General features: G+C 49.7%; 1 protein-coding gene across 1 annotated transcript in view; it reads left to right on the top strand.

The window, feature by feature from the left end:
• UBR4 (ubiquitin protein ligase E3 component n-recognin 4) overlaps window positions 1-27,330 on the top strand; it is a 131,357-nt gene that overhangs the window by 86,267 nt on the left and 17,760 nt on the right. The window contains exons 71-97 of the mRNA XM_021684081.1: window positions 536-621; window positions 1,335-1,422; window positions 1,672-1,865; window positions 3,545-3,784; window positions 4,148-4,286; window positions 5,042-5,167; window positions 5,248-5,376; window positions 6,117-6,460; window positions 8,040-8,130; window positions 8,688-8,772; window positions 8,943-9,070; window positions 12,174-12,303; window positions 12,427-12,584; window positions 13,296-13,405; window positions 14,047-14,188; window positions 14,573-14,654; window positions 14,966-15,139; window positions 16,852-16,973; window positions 17,902-18,099; window positions 18,824-18,904; window positions 21,318-21,405; window positions 22,111-22,238; window positions 23,257-23,364; window positions 24,059-24,178; window positions 25,234-25,424; window positions 25,867-26,040; window positions 26,412-26,511. Of these exons, the coding sequence (XP_021539756.1) occupies window positions 536-621; window positions 1,335-1,422; window positions 1,672-1,865; window positions 3,545-3,784; window positions 4,148-4,286; window positions 5,042-5,167; window positions 5,248-5,376; window positions 6,117-6,460; window positions 8,040-8,130; window positions 8,688-8,772; window positions 8,943-9,070; window positions 12,174-12,303; window positions 12,427-12,584; window positions 13,296-13,405; window positions 14,047-14,188; window positions 14,573-14,654; window positions 14,966-15,139; window positions 16,852-16,973; window positions 17,902-18,099; window positions 18,824-18,904; window positions 21,318-21,405; window positions 22,111-22,238; window positions 23,257-23,364; window positions 24,059-24,178; window positions 25,234-25,424; window positions 25,867-26,040; window positions 26,412-26,511 (3,756 nt within the window). The remainder of the gene's footprint in view (window positions 1-535; window positions 622-1,334; window positions 1,423-1,671; window positions 1,866-3,544; window positions 3,785-4,147; window positions 4,287-5,041; window positions 5,168-5,247; window positions 5,377-6,116; window positions 6,461-8,039; window positions 8,131-8,687; window positions 8,773-8,942; window positions 9,071-12,173; window positions 12,304-12,426; window positions 12,585-13,295; window positions 13,406-14,046; window positions 14,189-14,572; window positions 14,655-14,965; window positions 15,140-16,851; window positions 16,974-17,901; window positions 18,100-18,823; window positions 18,905-21,317; window positions 21,406-22,110; window positions 22,239-23,256; window positions 23,365-24,058; window positions 24,179-25,233; window positions 25,425-25,866; window positions 26,041-26,411; window positions 26,512-27,330) is intronic.

The following is a 27,330-nucleotide window of genomic DNA, read 5'->3' as shown; positions in this document are numbered from 1 at the left end:
TCAGAGGGGCTAACTTGCCGTATTTGACCTTTTTTCTCTTGAGTTAAGAACGTGACCAACCCGCGTAGGTGGTGCCCATGTGCAATCTCTTTGGATGTATGTTACGCACAGCCAACATGTGTACCACACAGATAACATACACTAGCAAATGAGTACAGGCTGAATTTGCCTTTGCGAGCAGGAGAACAGGTGGGGAGGACAATGCAACCCATTAAAGTTGCTTTAGGAAAGAAGGTGTCCCCGTTTTCCTGGCAGCCCTGATGACATCCCCAGAAGTGTCTGCAATTGGATAACCATTTCATGACTTTTCCATGGGAATAAAAATTCTCTTCATCCACAGGGTCTGAAAAGATGGCTGTCACAAAGATTGTGGAAACCTGTAGGAGTTAGGCCCAGCTTCGTATGACTGTGTGGGGGCTGAGAAGTCTGGTGCTTCTTGGGCAGCATCAGCTAGACAGCAGTTAGTATCGGATAGCAGTCCAGTAAGACTTGCCCTTGGGCTTTAACTGTGGTCTTTTATTGACTTCTGTTTCAGTTGAAGGAATATTCACAGAAGGCTGTGGAGATTCTGCGTACCCAAAACCATATTCTTACCAACCATCCCAACTCCAACATTTACAAGTGAGCTTGTTCTGCTTTTTCCGTTTGAAGCTCCAGCAACAGTCCCAGTTGCTATCTCCACATGGGTTGACTCTTACATAAGAATCAATACACCTCTGTCTAGTTGGTCTTTGAACCCCTCCCTCGTGACTGGGGCCTTACACACACAGGGTACTCAAAATATAGCTGCTGAATTAGATTTTGGTAAGCAGTCATTTGAGAATGTCTATAATTTTCAAGTGTCTCAAGTCTAAATCAGGTTAAGGTAAGTTTACAGAAAATGGCTATATTAAAAAAAAAACTTTTGAAAGAGTATTTATTAGTTAAGCAAGCAGTTGTTACTTCCCTGGTTTAATAGTGACTGTTCTTTTTTTTCCTCTAAAGTTCATTGAGGTATAGTTTATATACCACAGAATTCACCTATTTTAAGTATACAATTCAGTGATTCAATAAATTGTGACTTTTCTTGGAGTCAGATTTTATTGTCAGTTTTTAGGATTTTTCTGACCTCAGAACAGCTCAGAAATAGGAAACATCTAGGGTTGATTGGTTGAAATTCCCTTCCTGTGACTTCTAAGCCCTGTTGGGATTTCTCACTTTTCCCCTGTGTTCTTAACTAGGGTGGGGCTCGATTTAGGGAATATTGAGCCGTGGCTCATTCGTGGCTTCTTTGTGAAGCTCGATTGCTTTCTAAGATGAAGATTTTCTTATGCTGATACTGGTTTCTTCCTTAGCACCTTGTCTGGCTTAGTGGAATTTGATGGCTATTACCTGGAGAGCGACCCCTGCCTGGTGTGTAATAATCCAGAGGTGCCGTTTTGTGTAAGTGCCGTCTTTAACATGGGTGATCGTGAGGCTTGCAGGGCCAGTGGGTTTCTTGTTTCCAGAGATTGAGTGTGGCCACCTAGGTGTTCGGTCACCAGTGGTATGCATGCTTACTTGCCACACTTAACCACCTTAAATGGAAACTTCATCCAAGGATGAAGAGTGGGTTACAGTGATCAGTTTTGAAGAAGGCAGGATGAGCCAGTGGCCTTGAACTGATAGTGTTCTGTGTACTCCCGTGTTTAGTATATCAAGCTGTCTTCCATTAAAGTGGACACGCGGTACACCACCACACAGCAGGTTGTGAAGCTCATCGGCAGCCACACCATCAGCAAAGTGACGGTGAAAATTGGAGACCTGAAACGGACAAAGATGGTGCGGACCATCAACCTCTATTACAACAACCGAACCGTGCAGGCCATTGTGGAATTGAAAAACAAGTACGGGCCCTTCAGATTTGGGGAGGGGCAGCTTTTGGGCTTAACACCAGTTGTTGGCTTTGATGGCTGGAATCGGGTGAAGTAGCACGTCTCTAGAGGCCTGGTATGTCCTCTTACCCACTGGAGTCAAGACTGGGGACAAAAGTGAAACACAGTTCCTAAGGGTATTGACAAAGGTTCTTTTAAAATCCTGTCCGGTGGAGCCCATGGGGTCTAAGGAAGCAATTCAACAGCCTGCCTTGGGAGGGGAAGCTGAGTTAGGGGACTTCAGGCTTCTCCTCCTACCCATGTTTATTAGGGCACTTCTAGTTTTACATAACACCTGTGTTGGGAAGAAGTTGTCATTTCTTGGGTTAAGATGCTGTTTGCTCACAGAGCCAGCAGTATCAAGAAGCTTCTCTGGCGCACGGTCCTTCCATTTCTACATGGCACCTTCCCTCTATGTCTGCTAGTGATGGATCTTTCTAGCTCGTGTATCCCAGTGTCTGAATGGAGGCACGTCATATGTGGGACAGAGAAGGCATTGGCGTGGGGTAAAGGGTTGACTTCCAGAGACAGCACTCTTGTTGAAATCTCAGGCATCGCTGTTGGGCAGAGGACGTGGGGAGGTGCTGCTTGAATAGTAAGGTGCTGTTCTGCACGGAGCAGAGGTATTGATATTATTCTGAGGGGCAGAATACAGCCAGAGTTTACCACATCAGCACACGGAGCTCTGTCTGCTCTGTCTGCAGGAAGTTTTCTTCCTTTGAGGAGCAGTTCACATTGGTGATCTGCAAGTAGAAGCTGCTCATTGGGATAACCCACTCCCTTGTGGAGGAGGAGGATTTTCTGTTGTGTAGACTCAGCGCAGCAGCTGGTGAAACTCTCCAACTCTGCTACAAGACCATGGGTTCACACCCCAGCTCTCCTACTGTCTCTGGACATGGGAGAAGTTTTACAGCTTTGGTTTCTTTAACTGTAAAGTGGAGATGAGCCCACTCTCAGGGTGTTTTTTTTAAGGATTAGAATGAGTTTAGTGTATGTAAAGTGCTGAGAACAGAGCCTAGCACATAGTGAGTGCCCAATAAATATTACCTGTAATTAACATGATTATTCTAAATTCTTATGTGCCTTTTCTTTTTCTCTCTCTACTTGGCACGTGGTACATGGCACATCTTAGGATTATAGGCTTCAGGGTGGCATACTTTTGGAGTAATGTCTTCCCTTGATATGTACTTCGTTGTTTTTCTAGAATCTGGAAAATTATCTAACACCTTAAAGCACTTGTGTGTTATATCCTTTTTTATAGAGAATATTTTTTTTTTTTAAAGATTTTATTTATTTATTAGAGAGCGAGCGAGAGAGAAACAGCATGAGAGAGGAGAGGGTCAGAGGGAGAAGCAGGCTCCCCGCCGAGCCAGGAGCCCGATGCAGGACTCGATCCCAGGACCCTGGGATCACAACCTGAGCCGAAGGCAGTCGCTTAACCAACTGAGCCACCCAGGCGCCCTATAGAGAATATTTTTTGAATTAGGTTGCTATTACTTGCCACATCTCTTCTTAGAGGAACTACTTCACTGCCTTAGGAGAACGCACGGGGGGGACAGTCTTGTTCTTCGTCTCCTCAGACCGCAGTCACCGAGGGGTACATGAGTGGCCTTCAGGCCGTCTGCCGCTCTAGCTACCGCTGTCTCTTCTAGGCCGGCCCGCTGGCACAAGGCCAAGAAGGTTCAGCTGACCCCCGGGCAGACAGAGGTGAAGATCGACCTGCCCTTGCCCATTGTGGCCTCCAACCTGATGATTGAGTTTGCGGACTTCTATGAGAACTACCAGGCCTCCACAGAGACCCTGCAGTGCCCGCGCTGCAGCGCTTCCGTCCCCGCCAACCCGGGGGTCTGCGGCAACTGCGGAGAGAATGTCTACCAGTGTCACAAGTGCAGGTGAGGGAGTGAGTGGCGCCCCGGCCAGGGCCATGCATGTCCCTTGTATCCCCTGCAAGAGTCTCAGTGTGGGCAGTTTCAGTGTCTGCTGCCCTCAGCATAATTGGAGGGTTATGGGTCTGTCGAGTCCTAGGCTGGAAGGTGGGGATGGGAAGAATGGCACATGTGTCTGTCCCATGGTAATCTGGGAGTGGGGGGTCCTTCGGTTTAGTGCCGAGTCTTCCTTTCTTGTTACCTGGTTGTGTAAGTCACCCTTACCTCTTGTCATCCCGATACAGTTCCAGACAGTGTGTGTGGCACTCAGTCACCCTCCCCCGCCCCAACCTCTTCTGTCCCCCCGACCCAAATACTTTGGTTCTTCAGGTCCATCAACTACGATGAAAAGGACCCCTTTCTCTGCAATGCCTGTGGTTTCTGTAAATACGCTCGCTTCGACTTTATGCTCTATGCCAAGCCTTGCTGTGCAGTGGATCCCATTGAGAATGAAGAAGACCGGAAGAAGGTGAGGCTGCATCCGTCCTAGACTCAGGGCAGTGGTTTTGCTCTGAGCTTTGGGCAGCAGGGCTGGTGGAGTGCAGTATGCTTTCCCTTCTGTTCTGAGTCTTCCTCATCTCCGCACTCTCTTCAGGGCACGGCTTTCGGGTGGGAGCAAATAATGGTGTAGGATATATTGGAACATGTGATTTTCATAGGACTTCAGGGAAGTGTTGGTTGGCAATGAACTAGAATGTCTCCAGGGACAAATGACTTTAGATTTGGGACGGTTGAAAGAAGTCGGAGGAGTGCCTTGCATTTGTTCCACAGATATCTCATATTAACAGCTGTTGGCCTTTCCTCAGTGTTAGCTTACCCAGGGGCTGGTTCTCAGTCTGCATGGTGTGGTGGGAATGGGGATTAGGTGACAGTCAAAGTCGGGGGGAGCTTTTGGGATTGCTGCTAGAAGCAGCATGGAAGCAGGACGACATTTAGCTGTGGAGTCAGAAGGGACAAAAGTTCAGTTCCGGCTGTGCCTTTCAGTGCTGTGTGACCTAGTGTCAATGAGTTCTCTCAGCATTGCATACTTATGTATACGCTGTGTTATATAGTATGTTATATGTTGTTACAAATAACACACCAACACCGTGGATTATTGTGAGGAATAGATGACGAATGTATGAAACACAGCATCTGACCTGTAGGAAATGTTTCAGGAAATGGTTAGCAATTGGGATCACTCAAGGAAAAGCCTTCACACATGCCCCTGTCTTTTCCTGCTAGGCTGTTTCCAACATCAATACGCTTCTGGACAAAGCTGACCGAGTGTATCACCAGCTGATGGGACACAGGCCACAGCTGGAGAACCTGCTCTGCAAAGTGAACGAGGCAGCCCCTGAAAAGCCACAGGTAACCCCAGGCTAGAGGGGCGCGTGGAGAGGGCTCTGGGTCAGAAGCAGGAGACTCACAGCATGCTTCTTGGGTTGCAGGATGACTCGGGGACGTCCGGGAGCATCAGCTCCACTTCAGCCAGCGTGAATCGGTACATTCTGCAGCTGGCTCAGGAGTACTGTGGGGATTGCAAGAACTCTTTCGATGAGCTCTCCAAAATCATCCAGGTAGAGAAATGGGAGCCACTCTAGAGTGTTCTGTCGTGCATTCCCCATGCTATTTTCAGAGCAGTCCTGTTGCCCCCCTCCAGCAGTTGGGAGTCTTGGGTTTCCCTTGTCCGATTGGCTGAAAAGGCAGGGTCTAGGTGGTTGCGCCGTATAACTTCTCTCACACTGTAGTTTCTGGTGCTTGGCAGAGACCTGAATTTGTTCCAGAAGACTGAGGGTAATAGATTATTTTAGATCTGTTTTCCTTGGCCCGTTCACAACCCATCTTTTAGTAGAGGGGTTGCTAGTTTTAAAAACCGGGTGTCAGGGTTCTGTTGCCTCTCTTTCTGATACGCCGTGTTTGTAGGCTGGAAGGGCAGGGCACACCAATGCCAGTCAACCAGGGTGGGCCGGGCGGCCAGTGCAGTGCTATTGACCTAATGTCCGCGGGACAGGAGGCTGGCCGGAGACACACCAGGTCCTTGCCGCCAGAATTGCCTTTGCCTCTAATCTTCGTGTTTGTTCTTTATGAGACGGCATTACATGGGAGTTCAGGACATGTGCCTGTGATCAGGGGCTGAGTTCTGCCTCTGCCACTTGCCTTGGGCAAACCAGCTCTCCGAAGCCTCAGCTTTCTGCTTTGTAATATAATAATGCATGTAAAGTAGTCCTTCAGACCAAAGCTGATTTCCAGTTAACTTTCTCTTCTTCCTTCTAATTGCTGATTTCTTTTTCTTTTATCTTTTTTTTTTTTTCCTTAGAAAGTCTTCGCTTCACGCAAAGAGTTGTTGGAATATGACCTGCAGCAGAGGGAAGCAGCCACCAAATCATCCCGAACCTCTGTGCAGCCCACCTTTACCGCCAGCCAGTACCGCGCCTTATCCGTCCTGGGCTGTGGCCACACGTCCTCTACTAAGTGCTATGGCTGCGCCTCGGCCGTCACAGAACACTGCATCACGTTGCTCCGGGCCCTGGCCACCAATCCGGCCCTGAGGCACATCCTCGTCTCCCAGGGCCTCATCCGGGAGCTCTTTGATTACAATCTTCGCCGAGGCTCTGCAGCCATGCGGGAGGAGGTCCGCCAGCTCATGTGCCTGCTAACTCGGTCAGAGCCTGCACCAGGATTGTGGGCCCAGTAGCTCCTGCTAGCTCGGGGGTTGGTGGTGGCAGTGATGCTAGGAGCTTGGGGTGCAAAGCGTGGTGTTTGTCGCTGCCAGGCAGGCCAGCTAACTTATTACAAGGGAGGAAGAGGGAGAGATGCCCAGGGTCTGGGTGAGTGAACTCCATGAACATTTGAGACCAGGTTTCCTTGTAAATAGAATATTTGGCTTGTACTTTGTTGGTTCCAGTGAGGTTTCTTGAACAGTCTCTGGGTTCTGGTGAGAGAGGAGAAAGAAGTGACTGGGCACTTGGACTCCAGACTCACATGGAAGATGAAGCTTAGGCTCGGTGTCTGATGTTCTGTGCCTTGGACAGCTTAGCTAACTTCACTGAGCTGAGGTTTTCCTCGTCTGAAAAATACTGATAATAGTAAATGCCTTAAAGGCTTATGGCGAGGGTGGGATGGAATAATTCCTGTGGGCAGTAACTCGTATTTGTTGACTACTTAGTATGTGCTGATGTGGTCGCCAGAGCTGGATTTATTGAGTGTGTGGCATAAGTTCCAGAACACATTAGGTGATCGGTAACCATTTCTTGCTGTATTGCTCATTCACTGACTCAGCGGGTGTTTTTTGGGTGTCTGCTGAATGCCAGGCACTGTTCTGGACTCTGAGTGTGCACTAGTAAATGGAGCAGAGTCGCTGCTTCCTGGAGCCTGCAGTCCAGGTGGGGAGACCTGCAGAAGCATACTTGCACAGTCCGGTGTCTGTCAGGAGATTGGATTGTGAAGAGAGGTACAGCGGGGGTGGCGCCCCGACTGCAACAGGGCTTACTGCTGGGAGATGGTTGGGGAAGACCTCCGAGGGGTGATGCTTGAGGAGGCGTGTTTGCAGTAAGGGGACGAGCCATGCAGATGTCTCAGCTGTGGCTGCGCGCGTAGGACACGTCGTGTGTGAGAGCGAGAGGCAGGGCTGTGCCAGGGACTGAGCGGGAGCTCTAGAGGCCCGTGTAAGTGGAGTGAAGGAGGCCACACAGGAAACGGGCAGGAGAACCAGGGGTCGCTGGGGGCCAGATCCCGGGCGATCTAGGCCATTGTAAGGACTTGGGATTTTATTCAGAATGGGGTAGGACGCGAGAAAGTGACCTGGTACAGTTGACGTCGTCGTGACTAATATAGACGTTGTTACAGTGGGCCTTCGGTAGGAAATGTGGGTACCTCATGAGAGGGAAATTAGAGGCAGATGGAGAAGACGAGGAAAGTGTCGTGACCCCTCCTGGCAGGGGGATGTCGGATTCGGAAGTTGGGGGATTCGGTGTACTGGGCAGCGCCGGGGGGCTCTGCGGCCTGGGCTGTGCACGGGGAGGGGATCTCCTGGATGCTGGTGCTGCTCTCTCCTCGGTGACCGCTGCGATGGGCACTCTGTTACAGACTCGGGTCTCGTGGGGCCGGTCTTGTGGTCAGGCCCCTGGAGAGGCCAGGTGGCCCTGGGCATTGAGTGCCTTTTTTCTGCTCTCCTTCAGGTGGGAAGGAGGGACACAGCCAGTGGTAGATAACAGGACTCTTTATTTCTTTGCTTCTCCAGAGACAATCCAGAAGCCACCCAGCAAATGAACGACTTGATTATTGGCAAAGTCTCCACTGCCTTGAAGGGCCACTGGGCCAATCCTGATCTAGTGAGCAAGATAACTGCCCTTTGACTCCTTCCTCTTTCTCTTTCTCCATTCCTTCGCTTTCTTTCTACCAGTCTCCCTGGGGTGGCTGGGGAGGGAAGGAGCAGCAGTGTGCAGAGTTCTCACCCAAAATGACTGTCCCAGGTCAGAGCCAGCCTCAGAAGGAGAAGAGAAATGGGTGGTTGGCCGGATGGAGGACAGGGGTCTCCACTTCTCCTTTTTCTTTCTTTCTTTTTTTTTTTTTTAAGATTTTTTTATTTGAGAGAGAGGGAGATCACAAGCAGGGGAGGGTGGGTAGAGAGAGAAGCAGACTCCCCACTGAGCAGGGAGCCTGATGCGGGACTTGATCCCAGGATGCTGAGATCATGACCTGGGCCGAAGGCAGCCGATTAACCGACTGAGCCACCCAGGCGCCCAACTCCTTTCTCTTTCTGATGGTGCCACCGGGTACCAGACATCTTTGATCTGAGTCCCCTGAGCAGAGCTTGGACATAAGCCCCAGTCCTGGGTCTCACCTGCAGACCCTCCTCTTCTCATACCTCCTCCCGTTGGCCTTCTAGGCAAGCAGCCTTCAGTATGAAATGCTGTTGCTGACAGATTCCATCTCGAAGGAGGACAGCTGCTGGGAACTCCGGTTACGCTGTGGTGAGCTTAGGCCACATCTGGTTAGGGGCTCTTCAGAGAGGGGGTGGGGACTTTGGGTGCTGTCCTAGCCACAGAGGTGGCGGGGCGGGGCAACCGCCGTGGACAGCCTTGCTGGAGCCAGGTACAAGGTGCTCTGTGACTGCAACTTGGCCCGCCCTTCCTATCCCTAGCTCTCAGCCTTTTCCTCATGGCTGTGAACATTAAGACTCCTGTGGTTGTGGAGAACATTACCCTCATGTGCCTGCGGATCTTGCAGAAGCTGATTAAACCACCTGCTCCAACCAGCAAGAAGAACAAGGTACTGGGCGGGGGGTCACAGAGGGCAGGGCAGGGCGGCGGCCCCCTCCCGCCCCGGCCAGCACAGTGGCCTGCCTCGTAAAAGGCTCTGCCTTACCCTGCACTCAGCCTGCCCGTGGGAGGGCACCAGTGCTTCCTTTGCCATAGCTCAGTAGACAGGAGTTGGGATTTTTGAGAAGGAAGGTTTCTCAGAGGAAAGTCGGGAGTAAAATAGACGTGAAGATACAAGAGCCTAGAACAGGGTGGTTTACTGGAGGACTGTCCAGTCGCATTGGAGGACTTGCAGGCTCCCAGAAAGCACAGTGTTCTTTGCTGTCCCTGTGCCGTTGCCTACGCACATTGCGCAGTGGTGAAGTCCCCAGGCTCTGAAGCGGACTTCTTGATTTCGCATCCCAGCTCTTCTCCTCACTCACCTCGTGACTTTGGGCAAGTTCTTAACTCAGGCTCCTCAGTTTACCCGTCTCTGAAATGAGAACACAACACATGGAAGTGTTGTGAAGAATCAGTAATTGATGCGGATCCCGTGCACCGAACCCTGGCTCGTGTTAGTCCGTTATAAACGTTGGCTGTGGCTGCGTGCAGTCTTCTCTGCATAGGGACTGCCCTCTCTGCGAGCTGCTGCTTAGAAGAGCCAGTTCTCTGCTAGGCTGCCCGTGAGCTCCTTGAATGCAGGGACGTCAGTTTAGAAAATTTTTTTTTTTCAAATTTTATTTATATGACAGAGAGAGACACAGCGAGAGAAGGAAAACAAGCGGGGGGAGTCGGAGAGGGAGCAACAGGCTCCCGGCTGAGCAGGGAGCCCGATGCGGGGCTCGATCCCAGGACCCTGGGATCATGACCTGAGCCGAAGGCAGACGCTTAACGACTGAGCCACCCAGGTGCCCCAGTTTAGAAATATTTTTAGTGTCCAGGGCAGAGTGTAATATCTAGCAGATGATAGCCACTCAGTGGATCATTAAGTGAATGAGGAAAGCCAAGTTTTTATTTTAAAATAACGATAGCTGAGCCCCAGGTTCATCTGCTTGTACTGGCTTGTGGAAAACCCGGGCCGTAATTCTTCCTCTCGGCCATGCCTGAGGCTCTCTGTCCCTTACCTCTCTGCGGTCCTTGGGCCATTTGACCCCTGCTCCATTTCCTGATGGAGTCCTTCGATAGAAACAGAGTCTTCAGAAGTGTAGGAAGGCTGCTTCCTGAGTGGTAACCACTAGGGAAGAAGCTGGATCCTGAATAATTGACTACATTTTCCTTGACTCCCGTCTTCCTAGATAGTCCTTAGAAAAGGCAGGGCTGAGGGAACCCATCTTCCTTCCCTTTGATGAGGTTTATTTCCCTACAGAACTCGTTCTCAGCAGATAAAAATAGTCCTTGATTGAAGAGGAGCCCCGTCTGCACCTGACCATCACTTTTTCCTGAGGCAACAGATTGGCAGAGTTGCTTACCCTCTGAGCACTGGAGCCCAGTGTCGATGTTTGCACCGTGCTTAGTTTTAGCCTAGAGAAGGCAGCAGTTCTCACAATTTGGGCTCCCAGGTGCCTGGGTGTCCCCCAGACTATTGGGGAATCTGTGAGGTTGACGTCTGGTTCATAATCCTCCTACGACCCTGTTTGCCCCTCGCGGTCTGGCGCCATTGGTGCTGATGTTACACAGTCACTGGTGGGTGAGGTCACTGGTGGGTGAGGCCACCGGGGCCCCAGTGGGAAAGGTAGCGGCTCCCAGCGACCCTTAGCCGGGCTCCCCACTGCCGTGCCCTTTGTCTCAAGGGCATCCTTGAGGAAACAGCACAAGTGAGTATTAGTACATCTTGACTCTGGGGTACTCATGTTTTGAATACTCAGTGTGACAGTGTGGAAGAACACAGAGTGCTCCTGCTGCACGCCAAAGTGCGGTGCTCGTCTTGAAGCACGCGGGTGATTGTTTCAGATGCAGGCTGAGCCAGCTGCTTTTCTTACGGAGCCCCTGTATGCTTGGGAAAATGTGCGCCAGGCCAGTTGTGGTTATTCAGAATCGGGTGTTTGGCAGACATTTTCTTGAAAAACGAATGAAGCGGGCCTGTCACGTCCAGAGGAATTGACCTAATTCAGTGAGCCAGTATTTCCTGAATGACCAGCACATGCTAAAGAATCATGCACGGGTAAAAGATGAGTTTTAGTGTTTAACGGACTCTGAAAAGTTTATCCATTGATTTTAGTCTCCATGTGACAGCCAATCTTTAAGAACCTGTAACTTGCTGAAAGTAATATCAAAGGAAGAAATCCGCAATTAAATGAGAAGATTACGAAAACATTCTTCTCTTTTCCAACTATGTATCTGTGTGCAGCTGGGTGTTTTTTCATGTACTTTAACCCAAACAACATCTCCCAGCAGTTTGAACACGGAAGCAGGTCAGGGAGTCTACCTGTCTTATTAAGGCAGTCATTAAGCAAATTTTCAAAAACATAAAGTATTGCCACTCCTTTAGATGATTTTTATTTTGGAAACATAAGTGTCGTTTAGGTAAATAGGTAGTGGATTTAATTCTTTCTTTAAGATGAAATTAGTAAATATTTTAAGAATTTCTCATGCTTCATTTTTAACATGGTAAATATCGATAGAACCACACGTGCAAAAGCTGTTTAGGGTCCTCAGTAATTTCTTTAAGACTGTAAAGGAGTCCTGAGGCCAAAAGGCTTGAGAACGGCTGGCTTAGAGTGCTGTGTGGGTCCCTCTGCTCTGCACGCTAGTTCTGCTCAGTAATGGCTCTTAAAATTCTGGAGACTGCTCAGGGACTCCTTGAAGATTGACATTTAGGGAACTGTGAGTCAGGCTTGGGATAGGACCTGGTGTTTGCGGCCGAAGGATGGTCTGTAGGAAGCCAGCTACGTCTTATCCTGCACAAAGCAGTGACCGTAAGTCCAGCGTGGAAATGTTGCTCTAACTAAATTGGGCCAAAATGCTTTAACAGGAACACATATTGGAACAGGAACACACATAACTGGTATGAATGTTGATCCTTCTGATCTCCTTGCTTTTGCATATGTTCCTCTGGGGCGTCTGGTGCCATTGTATTGGAGCCCAGCTCAGCTGTGCTCTGAAGCTCCCCACCCTGTTCGGCTTTCCCCCTGCAGGATGTCCCCGTCGAGGCCCTCACCACAGTTAAGCCGTACTGCAATGAGATCCATGCCCAGGCTCAGCTGTGGCTCAAGAGAGACCCCAAAGCATCCTACGAAGCCTGGAAGAAATGTCTTCCTATCAGAGGTGTGTTTGTCTCTTCAGGACTAGGGAAGTCTGGTCCCCTGACCCCTGTCCTGACAGCCCTACAATCCCCCCTTTCTGTCACTTCCTTTTCCTTACCCCTTGCTGCGTCCCTGTGCCTGCCAGGGATAGATGGCAATGGGAAATCCCCCAGCAAGTCAGAGCTCCGCCACCTCTATTTGACCGAGAAGTACGTGTGGAGATGGAAGCAGTTCCTGAGTCGTCGCGGGAAGAGGACCCCCCCCTTGGATCTCAAACTGGGCCATAACAACTGGCTGCGGCAAGTGAGTGAGCTCGTCCTCGGCCCTCTCCTCGCTGCCCCAGCCCCCCATGCCAAGCAGTGCGTTTCTGCTCCTCCCCACGTGTCCGCTCTGCTTTTGCTTCCTTTCAGACTGGAAGCAGAGGGAGGTGCTTGGTTGCAGCCAGCAGTGTGATAGACTGGTCAAGACAGGATTTTTCTGTGCCTTTCTCATCAAGCTGGTGGGCTTGCCACTCTCCTCCCTGGCCGCTTACCAGAACTAAGCCTCGGTGCCACCCCTCCCTTTTCTCCTTCTGTCATCCCTACCTCCTGCTGCCCTCTCCCTCTCTGTTCTAGCGAACCTTGTGAAGGATTAAGGTAATTCAGGGCATCCATTGATCCATTCATATATAAGACAGGAAAGACACTATTAGGTCATAAGCATTTAACATATAGTTATCCTCAGAATAGAGTTAATAGCAATTTGTGCTGAGGAAAGTACTTGCTGGCTTGTTTTCCTAGCTCAGTCATCATAGGTGGTTTCTCCAGATTGCTTGAGGGAACAACTTCCCGTGAAATAGGGGGCTCCTGGGCAGCCACAGTCGCATCTGGCGTTAGCTGGTGCTTTTCACCTTTAACCTTTCCACGGAGAGGTGCCCAGAGGCCTTCTGGCAGGGTGGCGGTGGACTGTGCCCTGCTGGGGACCTGGCAAGACCAGCCGTCACCTGAGACAGGGCTTCTGGCCTGTGTCCCGCAGGTGCTCTTCACCCCGGCGACGCAGGCCGCGCGCCAGGCAGCCTGCACCATCGTGGAAGCTCTGGCCACCATTCCCAGCCGCAAGCAGCAGGTCCTCGACCTCCTTACCAGGTACTGCTCACACTCTGGGCTCGGCCTTGCCCATGTTCCTGGCGGGGGTCCGGAGGTCAGGGTGATGGAGGGCACAGCCAGGCTCCGTACCCATGCCGTGCTGTGTGGAAAGCACAGAAATAGGAAAGGCGTAGAAACTGAGTGAGTGGTCGTACTGGGGGTGGTAGCAGAGCAGGGGCGCTGGCAGCTTGCGGCCGTTGAGGTCTGACGATACAGGAACGCGCAGCCTGTGCCATCTCATTTCACCCTCACAGTGGCCTGGGCTTGCCTTGGCTGGGCACTTGTCTGCTGAAGGCCGGATTCGAATCCAGGCAGTGGGGTTCCAAAGCCCAGGCCGTCGGCCACTAAACCCTGTGGTACACTTGCCTTCTCCACGAGCCGCTCAAAACCACAGTCTCGCTGCCCAGATAAGCACTGTGCATTTTGGTGCTGGTTGATCCAAGTGGGTATCACTGCATCACGCTCCTGTTGTGTGCGCCGGGTTGTCCCCACGTGTGGGGAGTTCCCAAGGGGGAAGTTTGGGGTTTTCTCAGGTGCCCAGAAGGAAGGGGGAGCCCAGGACAGCAGACGACATGAGCAGAGGGGGGCTGCTGGAGCCCCTGGAGCTGCGTTCTCATGGTGTCCTGTCTTTCTCGGGGCAGCTACTTGGACGAGCTGAGCATAGCTGGCGAGTGTGCCGCCGAGTACTTGGCTCTCTACCAAAAGCTCATCACTTCAGCCCACTGGAAAGTCTATCTGGCGGCTCGGGGAGTCCTGCCCTACGTGGGCAACCTTATCACCAAGGTAGCTGCGCCGCGCCCCCCCCCTCCCCTCAGGAGAGCCCTTCCCCGGTCCTGCTCTCATTACAGTCCCCTGATGTAGACTTTGTGCTACTCTTCTTTGCGGAGAAGAAATATTTGTTGAAAAAAATTGATCTTTGTGGCTCTGTGTATCATAAGGAGGTAACAGCTTGCTGGGGGCATTTCGGCCATTCTGAGTCTTTAAGCCCTCCCTTAACGTCATTGGTACTGCCCTCAGCTTCTTAGGAGTTCTGCAGAGGTTCAGCTCAAGAGGTCATGGGAACAGAATGGTGACTGCAGAGCGTCTGGTTGATGTTGTGGGCTCCTGGACCGCAGCTGGAGGGGGCCGATGTCAGCAGTCACTAACTGTGCTTGTCATCCCATGTAGGAAATCGCCCGCTTGCTGGCCCTGGAGGAGGCCACCCTTAGCACTGACCTGCAGCAGGGCTACGCCCTCAAAAGTCTCACAGGTAGACGTAGCTGCCGGGCCCTTCCCTTAGGTACCCTGGGTCTAGTTTGCGGGCTGACCTTGGTTCCTGGGGCGCGGAGGTTGACTGTTCCCTCTTGTGTTGACTCTGTACATATGTAAGCTCTGCGTGTCCCGTCTCGGGTGGGCTTACATTTTTGAGCCCCTGTTGGCGGGGACCAGTTCACTTCCTTGAACACCCGCTCTGTGCTCGGAAGTTGCTTTGGAGTTGCTCATAACCTTTGGAAGACGTGGACCTTCCTTGTCTTCGTTCTCATTCAGAGCCCTCGCAGCAGCTTTTTCCTGTCCCCACAGGGCTTCTTTCCTCCTTTGTCGAGGTGGAGTCCATCAAAAGACACTTTAAGAGTCGCTTGGTAGGTACTGTGCTGAATGGGTACCTATGCTTGCGAAAGCTGGTGGTGCAGAGGACCAAGCTGATCGACGAGACCCAGGACATGCTGCTGGAGATGCTGGAGGACATGACCACAGGTAGCGCCGCCCAGCGGCCCGGAGTGGGGGTGGCGTTCCTGCTGGAGGCCGGTGGCAGGCGTCTCTCCACGTTTGAGGAGAGAGGGAGAGAAGCTCTGGTTCTTGGAGCTGTAAAATTCCAGAGCTGGGCTCAGTCTGTTTAGACATTTTATTTATTTATTTTCTTTACTTATTTGTTTATCTATTTAATTAACACTTTATTTATTTGACGAGGGTGGGGGAGTGCACACACAAGTAGGCAGAGCAGCAGGCAGAGGCAGAGGGAGAGGGAGAGGGAGAAGCAGGCTCTCCGCTGAGCAGGGAGCCTGACGAGGGGCTCGATCTCAGGACCTTGGGATCATGACCTGAGCCGAAGGTAGATGCTGAACCCACTGAGCCACCCAGGCGTCCCCCATTTAGACATTTTATATTAAGCTTATAGAACAGAAGGAAGTATGTGTCCTCAAATTGGTATCTTTCGCTGGTTCTGGAAAATTCTCTGCCATCATTTCCTCATTTGCCTTTGCCCCGATCTCTCTGTCATCCTTGTAGAACCCACCCTCTCCTCCGTCTCTCTTTACCGCTCCGTCACGGGGCGCATCTCATCGTCTCTTTCTGCTGACTCTGGAGGGTTTCTTCAGTTCTTTCATTTAGTTCATTTTTTCTTCACTGTGTTAGCTCTTTAGTCTAACTGTTGAGTCCTTGTGGTTCTCTACAGGTTTTATAGGCTCTTGTGTTTCATTCCCACTTCCCGTTTATCTTGTAGTTTGTAAGAATAGCAAACATTTCTGTGTCTGATGATTCCAAGGCTTGAAATACTTATCCATTTGATTCTGCTGTTTGTTATTCCAGCTCTTGCTTCTGGTGCCTTAAATCTTTTTGTATTTTGTGATTTTTGACTGTGAGCTCATGCACTCATGTTTCAAGGGTTTATCTGTGGAATTTTTTTTTTTTCAAAAAACTTATTTTTATTTTAGAGAGTGTGAGCCAGGGGGAGGGGCAGAGAGAGAAAGGCAGACTCCCTGCTGAGTGCCAGAGCCTGACATGGGGTTTGATCTCAAGACTCTGAGATCACGACCTGAGCTGAAACCAAGAGTTGGACGCTTAACCGACTGAGCCACCCAGGTGCCTCTGTGGAAATTCTTTAGAAGCCAAGCCAAATAAGGGTTTCTCCAGTGAGGATTTGTGACCAAGAGTCGGACGCTCAACCGACTGAGCCACCCAGGTGCCCCACAGTTGGACCCTTTTGAAGCATATTTCTTCCTTCTCCTATGACTTGAAATTGTCTCTTTGGCTTGTAGAGGGCAGTCCACCTAATCGTTTTAAGACTGAAGCTTAAAGCTATATATGACTTCCCTTTGATTCTCCTGGAATACAATTAGGATTATTATTTGACATTTTGGAGTACCTGTTTTGGGCAAGAGGATGTGCGCTGAGTAAAGCATAGTTCCTCTCCTTAAGGAGGTGATCATTCGGAGAGGAAGCAAGAGGTGTGCACAGCTAACCGTGATGCACTGTGTTGACTTGGGTGCTGGGGCTTTCAAATGGAATGTGGTCTAAGCATCAAATCATTTAGCTTCAAGTTTCTAATTGAAATATTGATACTGCCACGTAGGGCATTTGCAAATTTACCAAGAAGGAAGAACCTGTTGGTGACTGTGCACGTAAAGTCTCATTGGGGTTTGTGTGTGTGAAGCTCTCTCCTAACTGACGTGGCCACTGATTTCTGGCAGGTACAGAATCGGAAACCAAGGCCTTCATGGCTGTGTGCATTGAGACAGCCAAGCGCTACAACCTGGATGATTACAGGACACCTGTGTTCATCTTTGAGCGGCTCTGCAGCATCATTTATCCTGTAAGCGGTGCTTCTTCCTGTGCCTCCCAGGGTGTGTGCGTGTGTCATTCTGCTAGGAAGCCTCTCAGTCATGGGCGGTCAGACCAGCTGTGGGTCATTTGGTCAACATTTTAGAAAGCTCCACTGACAAACACAGAGTCAGTCTCCTAGTTTTCTGACTCCTAATGATGGGAAATCTGATGACCTTTCTTGGTCTTACTTCCTAGATTTAAGGTCTAGGTCAGTCTTAAAAATGGGGTCTAATCTCCCATTGCTAAGATCCTGTTGCTTTACCCATTCAATATGCTATGAAAGAAGCAATATGGAGCTGGAGTGAGAAGAAATGCTCACTCTCTTCCTTCTTCCCCTGCCTGTGTTTGGTGCGTGCACACGTGTGTGTGTGCGTGCGTGCGCGTGTGCGCATTTCCCTTGCCTAGCTATCCGAGAGCATGGTGTGGCCCAAAGACGAAAGCTGAAAAACACTAGCGTCATCAGTTAATGATGAGGGTCTTTGGGGTTAGGCGCATCTGAGCATTGTGTGATAGAGGGACCCTCCTCTCAACGTAGGGGTCATTAGTGCCAGAGTCGTCCGGCCGCAGATGGGTTATCATCACTTGAGGTGAGCGGGAGGAAAGCCCCCCCTCCCCTTGGTTCAGTAACATGGCTTTGTTACGTTGCCCATGTGCTGACTGTGGTAGGCTTTCTGCTACTCCACCCTTGAGTTTCAGAGGAGATGCTTGATACTGAAGGCTATTTGAAGTGTATTTGGAATCAGCCCTGAATTTCCTATCGTTTATATCTTAAAATGTGTAAGAGGCTGGATGAGTGTATGTTTCTCTCAGTGTCCATGGAACAAAGTAGGATGGTCTAAATCTGAAAGGCCTCTGCCGTCCCTCTCTGGTGTCTTTAATGCCATTCTTGCCGGTGCGTCGTTCTTTCTGTCCTTTAGGAGGAGAATGAAGTCACTGAATTCTTTGTGACCCTGGAGAAGGACCCGCAACAAGAAGACTTCTTACAGGGCAGGATGCCTGGGAACCCATATAGCAGCAATGAGCCAGGCATTGGGCCACTTATGAGGGATATAAAGAACAAGATTTGCCAGGACTGTGACTTGGTGGCTCTCCTGGAGGACGACAGCGGGATGGAGGTAACAAGCATAGGACATTGCCACCGTGGTTAAGAACTCGGGCTGGGGTCACATCCACGTTCCTCCCTGCTTAGTAGCCAGTTAACCTTGGGCAGGTAGTTTGCTTCAGCTTCATCCTCTATAAATGGGGCCAGTGGTTCCCACCTATGTACCTTACCTGGTGTTAAGGTTAATTACCTGTAAAGGGCTCTGCCCAATGCCTGGCATACGGTAAGCAAATGGTTAGTGGCTATTGCTTGTCACGGAGTAGTTTATTGGTCTTATTGCTCTGACAGAGACTTCCCAGGGATTCCAAGTTAATTAAGCTCCCTAAAACTGGCACAGTGGCCCCTGTGCAGATTCTGGCCCTGTATCTAGTACCTTGTGGCAGATGACCTCCAGGGTCTGGCCTTATCATCTAGGGGTGGGAAAGCGTGTTGGGGGAAATAGAGAAAATGGTTTTTCTGGCAGAGCCTGAGAGGGACTCTGGGTAGGAGAAGGTCCTCAGCAGCAGTTTCTAACGTGGAGTCCGTGGTTTGGGTTAAGGGTGCATGTAGCCTCTGAAATTGTGTCCCAGATTCTGTGTGTTGTGCACACACGTGCAGTTTTTAGAGACGGGGAGGCGATGGGCCCAGAACACAAAAATGATGAGTTATGAACCACTGCTATGAAGTGCCCTTTGATCTTGAAATGTCCTTGCCTTATAATTATTTGCAATAACAGCCTCATTTCCTCTGCTGTTCAGCTTCTAGTGAACAATAAGATCATTAGTTTGGATCTTCCTGTGGCTGAGGTTTACAAGAAGGTCTGGTGTACCACGAATGAGGTATGTGCTTGTTTCCTTGCTTGGAGGTGGGGTTGTACTTTTCTGACTTAGGCGGACTTGTACCGGGAGGAGCCGTTGTTAATCGTCACTACCCAGTTGGTAACCGTGCTTGCACAGCCGGGCTTCCCTGTTTGTGGTTGTGGAGCAAACTGGTGGTCTTGTCCTCCTTTTGAGGTATCTGGCCAGAGGTGGAAGAGCTTCAGGGGAGGATGAGCATTTCTGGCTGTGTGCAGCCGGGCCGGGCGGTGTCGGAGGAAGCATGTGATGGGGGGTGCTTGCTGCCTCGTGCCATTTATACACGGGCATCTCTTGACCGAGATGAGCTCTCTGCTTTTTAGGGGCCTGCTCACTTAGAACATTTTCCAGTGGTGGTGTCAGGGAGCGAGCATGGTTCCTGTGTGACTAGCTGCGGAATTGAGATGTAAACAGGCAGTTCTTGACGGGGGGAGAGGGAAGTGAAGGAAACATGGCTCTCTGGTCCTTTGGCCCCCTCAGTACTGTTTGACCTCTCCTAAGGGTCTCAGATATTCTGCTTCCCCTCTCCCTCCTCTTTCCCTCCCCTCGCTCCCCTGTTCCTTCCTTTCCTCCTCCTCCGTTTCTTTCCCTTCCTTCCCTTTTCTTTGCATCCCTTTGTTGGGGAATTTTTAGTCAGTGAGTCAAACAAGTAACTGAAGAATGGCGAGCCAGCGTGCCCTTGAAGCACGGTAAACTTCTCTGATTTAGTCCCACATATTTCTCGAGAGTTTGAGACACTAAATTGGTCGTGTCTGCTAGTATGTTTTGGCCTTCAGTCTGTCACATATTTTTGCTTGTCTCCTTTCTGTTCTCCCGCTGTGCTGGGAATCCTGGTCAGTGGGTACTGTCAGCGGCAGAGGTCCGCACAGAAGATTGCCCCATCCAGTGATCTTGTCATTGACACTTGAGCATCAAAACAGATGGTACAGATTTGATCCCTGGCACACAAAGAATAAAGACCAAGCTTGTATGGCTGTCCTTAGATATGGTGGTATGGAACCCAAAGAGCATCCATGGGCAGCTCCCCTTTTGTACTACAAGGCAAGGAAGAAGTTGAGGGTCACCGCCTTTCACATTAGCACTCAGTCCACTGAAGGGTTCTTCTGGCAAAGTCCAGAGTTTGTGGAACCTTTTTATCAGGGCCTTCATCAACTTGCCTTTTTACTCCACCCCTCTGTTTCCATGATAAACAGCCTGTCTCCTTAGCTGCTGACTAGAGCTTGTTCTGTTTTCTTTTTCTTTTTTAAGATTTTATTTGAGAGAGAGTGAGAGCAAGGGAGAGAGTGCACGAGCAGGGGGAGGGGCAGAAGGAGACAGAGAATCTCAACCAGATTCCACACAGAGCACAGAGCCTGACACGGGACTCTGTCTCACGACCCTGAGACCATGACCGGAGTTGAAATCAAGAGTCAGACATTTAACCGACTAGCCACCCAGGCGCCCTGAGCTTATTCTGTTTTCTGTGTCTCTTTTTCTGCCCTTGTTGTCCAGCCGTTCTTTCTCTAAGTTCCCATTGGGCTCTGATAGCTGGGAATATACTTCTGCAAGCGGCCTTTCTGACAGGTTCTCTCCCAGGACGGTTTCCTCTCCTGAAGCTGAGTGTGGGCTTAGAGGCAGTCAACTTGAATTAATGTGGTACCTGCTCTTCAACTTTATTTCATACAGGGTGACTTCAGACCCCTGTTTCTTAATTCCAAAATAAGAATAATGTGGATGGGAGAGTGCTTAACTTAGTGCCCGGTGTATAGTGACCTGTCACCATCCTCCAGTCTAGTAAAGTTTACAAAAGACTTCTTTCTAATCATTCCATCAAGTTAGAGGTTTTAACTTGAGTAATTTTGAAAGAACCCTTTCCTTGTTACGTGATTATGTGAAGACCTCAGGATTGGATTATGCTCTTGCTTTTGATTCCTGAGTCTTGAATCAAAGCTCTTTGATCTGATTGATCTTGCTTGTCCTGATTCTTTGGGAAGTGGTCCCCGTTGGTTAGAATTTGTGCTCCTGAAGGAGGCACAGGCTTGGGATTAGACTGTGCTTATCATTGGATAACTCTGAAAAAGCTGTTCAACCTAGTGTAAGAGGATGATGTGAAGTGCTCCATTAGCATAGAACTTAGCACAGAGTTAAACACTCAATACATAATAGTGATTATCGTTGTTATGTATAGTTTTAATGAAATTAAATGAGAATGTGTTTATAAAATGGTTCACACCCACTCTTGGCCCGTAGTAGACACTGCATAAAATTATCCTTGACCTTACGTGAGTTGCAGTATGCTTGGATTCTAGATGTTGTGGGTAAGACCTTGTAGAGAAATAGAAGAACAAGGCCAGGTGTTGAGTCCTTTGCATTTTCTGGGCCTGTTTACAAGCACCTTTGTCTACCTGCCTCTGCTCAGGGAGAGCCCATGAGGATTGTTTACCGCATGCGCGGGCTGTTGGGCGATGCCACGGAGGAGTTTATCGAGTCCCTGGACTCCACCACAGGTAGGCCCTCCCCACAGACACTGCTGCACATTGGGTGGGGGGTCTGGGGCCAGAGAGTGGTTCACATCCTGGGATTTAGGGGTATTCTGAACACACACTGTTCTGTAGCTCTGATTGGAATTGATGGGAGATTACTTCTCCAACTGAGGAAAAGTACAGGCATCTATGGCCTGATTCAGACCCCTCAGGAGTTAAAAGAACAACAATAACAAACTTGGGGAATAAAGTGCAGTTAGCAACAAACTTGAGTTCAGATTTATTTTTAGCTTAGGTTTTTGGGGGGTTTTTTTGCTTGTTTTTTTTTTGTGGTGGTGGTGCTTGTATTTTCATATATTTGAATAAATAATTGTAATTGGCTTTAGTCTTGTAGTTTATTTATTCTTTTTTAAAGATTTTATTTATTTATTTGACAGAGAGACACACAGCGAGAGAGGGAACACAAGCAAGGGGAGTGGGAGAGGGAGAAGCAGGCTTCCCGCTGAGCAGGGAGCTCAGGACCCTGGGATCATGACCTGAGCCGAAGGCAGACGCTCAACGACTGAGCCACCCAGGCGCCCCCAGTCTCATAGTTTAATATCCAGTATTGAGCCCTTCTATTGCTATGCTTTTCTTGGAGATAAGAAAGAGGAAACTAGTGGTCAGCCCGGAAAAGGATTATCTGTTTTATTTCCATCCTTCCCTTCCCTGCCATTTCTCCTCCCTCAGATGAAGAAGAAGATGAAGAGGAGGTGTATAAGATGGCTGGTGTGATGGCCCAGTGTGGGGGCCTGGAGTGCATGCTCAACAGACTGGCCGGGATCAGAGATTTCAAGCAGGGACGCCACCTTCTCACCGTGAGTTGGGGGCAACAAGGAGGGAGCAGCCCTCTGCTTTGAGAGTGGCCCCTGTGGAGAGAAGCTTGTGGCCACTGTGCCACGTAAGCCTAAGAGGGTGGCATGGTGCCACAGGCCAGGGCAAGGCAGCCCTGGGCCTGGCAGCCTTCCGAGCCCTCTGTCCCGTAGGGTGCCCCCCCCCGGCCCCTCCCCACCAGAGCCAGTGCGCTGGCAGCCTTCGGCCACGTCTCTCCAGCCACCTGTGGGGCCAGTGCCTGCCTGTCTGCCCGCAAAACTGCACTTGAGTCCATTATTAACTACTGTTGCTTTTTAAACTGATTTTCTAGGTAGTTCTTTTATTTATTTGGTAGGATCTTGTTTGGGTCTTCATCCATCTATCTCCTAAGGAGTAGAGGATCCCAAAGGCACCATAAATATTACACTGTTACTTTCAGCTCCAGAAGATACGAGAACATGTGTTATTGTAATCATGTTCTAAATGACCATGTGAAGAATTAAAAAAAAAAAATGTTAAAAGAATTACAATCTGAAAATGTAAAAAGAAAAAAACAAACCCATGTCTTGATAAAGGAAAAGTGTTACTTGAAAAATAAATAAATAAATAAATAAATAAATAACTGACCTACATGGTTCTGAGCTCCCACAGGCCATGAGCCTTGGAATCTTTCTGTTCACTATTAGAGTCTGAGTTAGTACTGGAATTTCCCTGGTACAACAGATTGTCACCCGTTCCACTAGGAATTGGTGTCATTGCCATAGTTTTAGAGATGGTAGAGATATGCCAAGCCCACGTAGGCTATTGCCAGAGAATGTTGCTCTTTAAAATGCCAGTCTGGCCTGAGATCCTTCCCACCTTACCATGTCCCCTCCAGAAACACTTTTCCTTTCTTTTCTCTGCACTTTGGGAAGAGTACCTACTGATTGTACGTGACCCCTCTCAGACGTTTCTTTCTTGCTTGTCCCCACGTTTTATACTCTTAAGATGGCCTCTTGGGTTTTGACCGACTTTTCTTGGCAGGTGCTCCTGAAATTGTTCAGTTACTGTGTGAAGGTGAAAGTCAACCGACAGCAGCTGGTCAAGCTGGAAATGAACACCTTGAATGTCATGCTGGGGACCCTAAACCTGGTAAGGAGTATGGGCTGCAGATGATAGAGTGAGCCTCAGAAGTCCTGGGTAGGGGGAGGGACATCTCAGCTCTGGGCTCAGATGAAATGGGTTTGTGGCCTTTTCAAACCCTTTATCTCTGTCTGGCTCACTGGCCCCAAGGCATGGATCATTTAAATGGTCTCTTTTCCTGCTGGCTTACCTCTGTGCTACTGCCAGGACATGCAGGAGCTTTCCCGGTCCCTTTCCTGAATTCTGATCAGAGATAAGAGGAAGTTAGTCTGTGAAACAGTCCAGACTGCACAGTGTTGGAGAAGTAATGCCAGTGTCCTCAGGGCGACCAAGATAGAGATCTGGAACAGCATGATTTCATTGTCTGCAGAAGTCCACACACTTGTCTCTCTCTACACACACACATCACACACACGCGCACGCACACATGCGCGAACACACGTCACACAAACGTGCTCACACACACGTCACACTCACACGTCACACACACATCACCCACAAACGCTCACACGCACACGTCACACGCACGTGCACACACACATCACACACAAACGTGCGCACACACACGTCACACATGCGCACGCACACATACCCACACACGTCTCTGGCAGTAAGGCCATGAAGGACATTGGTGAGGAACAGATCCCATCAGCAATGAGTGGTTGTGGTCTTCTTCCCAGAGTAACTGGGTCTCCTCCGACAGGCCCTGGTGGCTGAGCAAGAAAGCAAGGACAGTGGTGGTGCAGCTGTGGCCGAGCAGGTGCTTAGCATCATGGAGATCATTCTGGATGAATCCAACGCTGAGCCCCTGAATGAGGACAAGGTGCGTGGGGCCAGTCTGTCCATCTGCAGACACCGGGAGCACATACTGTGTCTTGTTGCCAGCAGCAGTCTTGTTTGTGTGTCCAGATGTGTCCACCAAGAATGATTGAACATGTTTTGGTCATAAAAAAAAAAAGCTCAGCTAATGGTGACATGACGGCATGGGAGCCCGAAGTCTGTGGATTCGGAGGAAACGAAGCTGCTGAGGATATTCTTTCACTCACAAGCTGCTCATTAATGGAATGCTGGCATGTTCCAGCTGATAGGCAGGGCCTTAGCCCAGCCCCTCATTGTCCACTTGAGGGAACTCCAAGCCCAGAGAAGTAAAGGGAGCCGTTCAGTGTTCCGTAGTTGGCTGCTGGCAGAATCAGGCCGAGAACCTGGGTCTCCAACTCCCTGGTTCAGTTTCTCTCCACTGATTGCACCCTTGCCTCCTCCTGTCCCTGTTGGTACTCAATGTTTTGGCTAGAGGTGTGACCAGGTATCAGGCAGCCTGCGTTCTCTTCAGGGAGGGGAGTTTGTGTTAACATTTTAACTACCTGACACTATGAACAGAGCCACACAGAAACTTAGAAACTAGTATCAAGTGGAACTCACACTGTTCATTATTCTGCAGGAAGTGCTGAGACAGTTTTTCTAGGGCTGCTTCTTCTTCTTTTTTTTTTTTTTTAAAGCATCTTTTGGTAATTGTATAGTTGAGAAATTCGTAATGTGTAAGACTTTACTATTTGAAGTGAAAGAATTGTTTGGTACAATATAGAGCTTTTTTTTTTTTTTTTTTTAAGATTTTTTTTTTTTTTTCATGAGAGACAGAGAGAGAGAGAGAGGCAGAGGGAGAAGCAGGCTCCCAAGGAGCAAAGAGCCCAATGCGGGACTCGATCCCAGGACCCTGGGATCATGACCTGAGCCGAAGGCAGACGCTTAACCATCTGAGCCACCCAGGCGCCCCTCTAGGGCTGCTTCTGATGGAAGTGGGTGACATCTGGGGGTTCAGATATCGGCTGACCAAAGTCCTGACCCCGTTACTGAGCCTTCTGTCCTCTTTTTCTACTGCAGGGCAACCTCCTCCTGACGGGTGACAAAGATCAGCTTGTGATGCTCTTGGACCAGATTAACAGCACCTTTGTTCGCTCCAACCCTAGCGTGCTCCAGGGCCTGCTGCGCATCATCCCGTACCTTTCCTTTGGCGAGGTGGAGAAAATGCAGATCTTGGTGGAGCGGTTCAAGCCATACTGTAACTTTGACAAGTATGTGCTTGGATTTCAGATGGCTACGTGAGGGTCCTCACCAATACTCTGAGCTAGTTCTGTGAGACTTAGGGGAAGAACCACAATTTCTGTTAAATTTTCGTATATGTGTCTGGCCTTTAAGGGGTTCATTGTAAGTGGGGAGTCAGTATGCTGTGTTACATTGGCTCGGCAGGGGGAGTGAAGGGGCTGGTGAGATGGGACAGGGGCATGACAAGATGGAGAGAGTCAAGTGTGAAAAGCATGAAAACGTGAGAGAATGTTGGGAGTTTGGGGGACGTAGTAGGTAAGGAGGAATGGTAGGAACCAAATCAGCAGGCTCGTGTCATGCCAAGAAGTCTAGACTTGATCTTGTAGACTGTTGAAGATCGTTAACCGAGAGAACAACGTGATACATGTGTGTCCTCTCCTTCACACCCTGGGGCTCTGCTCTCTGCTGCAGGTATGATGAAGACCACAGCGGCGATGATAAGGTCTTCCTGGACTGCTTCTGTAAGATCGCAGCCGGCATCAAGAACAGCAGCAATGGGCATCAGCTAAAGGATCTGATTCTCCAGAAGGGAATCACCCAGAGTGCGCTGGACTATATGAAAAAGCACATTCCCAGCGCCAAGAAGTAAGAAACAGTTGTGTTGGGGCGGCTGCTTTTCTTCCCTCTTCTGGTTCCTTTTCTCCTTCATTGCTGTGGCCTAAAGCTTCACGTAGTCCCGTTTGGCCCTCCTTAGTGTCTCCCTCCCCTTCGAAACTATCAAGGTGACGACGCAGCCACCGCAGAGCCCTTTGGGGCTCAGAACGGGAGGCAGCTTATTGGTTTCTGTTCAGAATACTCACTTCTGTCTGGCTGCCTAGCTGAGCTAGGTGATGCTTTGTGATTCTCGATGGCTCTCTTGAAGGGTCATGTTTAAACAAGCCAGAATAGAATCAACAGCTGGTTTCTAGATAGGCTTTGCTCCTCTGGCCTGCTAATCAGCTTCTTTTCCTTTGCAGTCTGGATGCTGACATCTGGAAAAAGTTCTTATCTCGCCCAGCCCTGCCATTTATCTTGAGGCTTCTTCGGGGGCTGGCCGTCCAGCACCCTGCCACCCAGGTGAGTGAGTAGCCAGCATGCCTATGGACCTTACTCTGGAAGCAGGACATGTATGGTGAAGGAACCACATGCTCTAGTCTGCCGTGGCTGAATGAAGAGAACCAACTTAGTTAGCCTCAGGATGTGACTTCCGCTAGCATGTAAGACCTCTGGAGTAGAGGGCACTCTCAGAGGTCATGTGGTTTAGCTCTGTGTGGAGAGGAGTAAGTATAGTGACTGACTTCCTCCCGCGACGCATTCTTACATGGGGCTTTATTATCTTGTGGGTCCTCTGAGCAGCAATTGAACTGAAGGTATGGCTGGCCAGAGTGTAAAAACAATTTTGATTTCTGGCTGTCGTCGTTGGGGTCATTTGGGACATTAATAGTACCATCACCACCATTTCTTGCTCTGCTTTAGGCAGCTGGAAACTTTGTCCTCAGAGAGACCCACCATTTCATTCTGCTGCTCATCCCTGATCTGGAGTATCTGGTACCCCTCACAAATCCTCATTGGCCCAGACAGGTGGCCAGGCTGGAGTTTTTCTTTTCTTTTTTTTAAAGATTTTATTTATTTATTTGACAGAGAGAGAGAGCACAAGCAGGGTGAGTGGCAGGTAGAGGCAGAGGGAGAAGCAGGCTCCCCGCAGAGCAGGGGGAGCCCGACGCGGGACTCGATCCCAGGACCCTGGGATCATGACCTGAGCCGAAGGCAGTCACTTAACCGACTGAGCCACCCAGGCGCCCCAGGCTGGAGTTTTTCTAAATTAAACTTTTCACTTTGAGATAATTGTAGGTTTACCTGTACTTGTTAAGGAGAAATCTCATGTACCCATTTCTC

This window comes from Neomonachus schauinslandi, chromosome 4, assembly GCF_002201575.2.
Source record: "Neomonachus schauinslandi chromosome 4, ASM220157v2, whole genome shotgun sequence".
Lineage (NCBI taxonomy): Eukaryota > Metazoa > Chordata > Mammalia > Carnivora > Phocidae > Neomonachus > Neomonachus schauinslandi.
The sequence above is the reverse complement of the archived record's forward strand: the minus strand, read 5'-3'. Positions and strand labels throughout refer to the sequence as shown.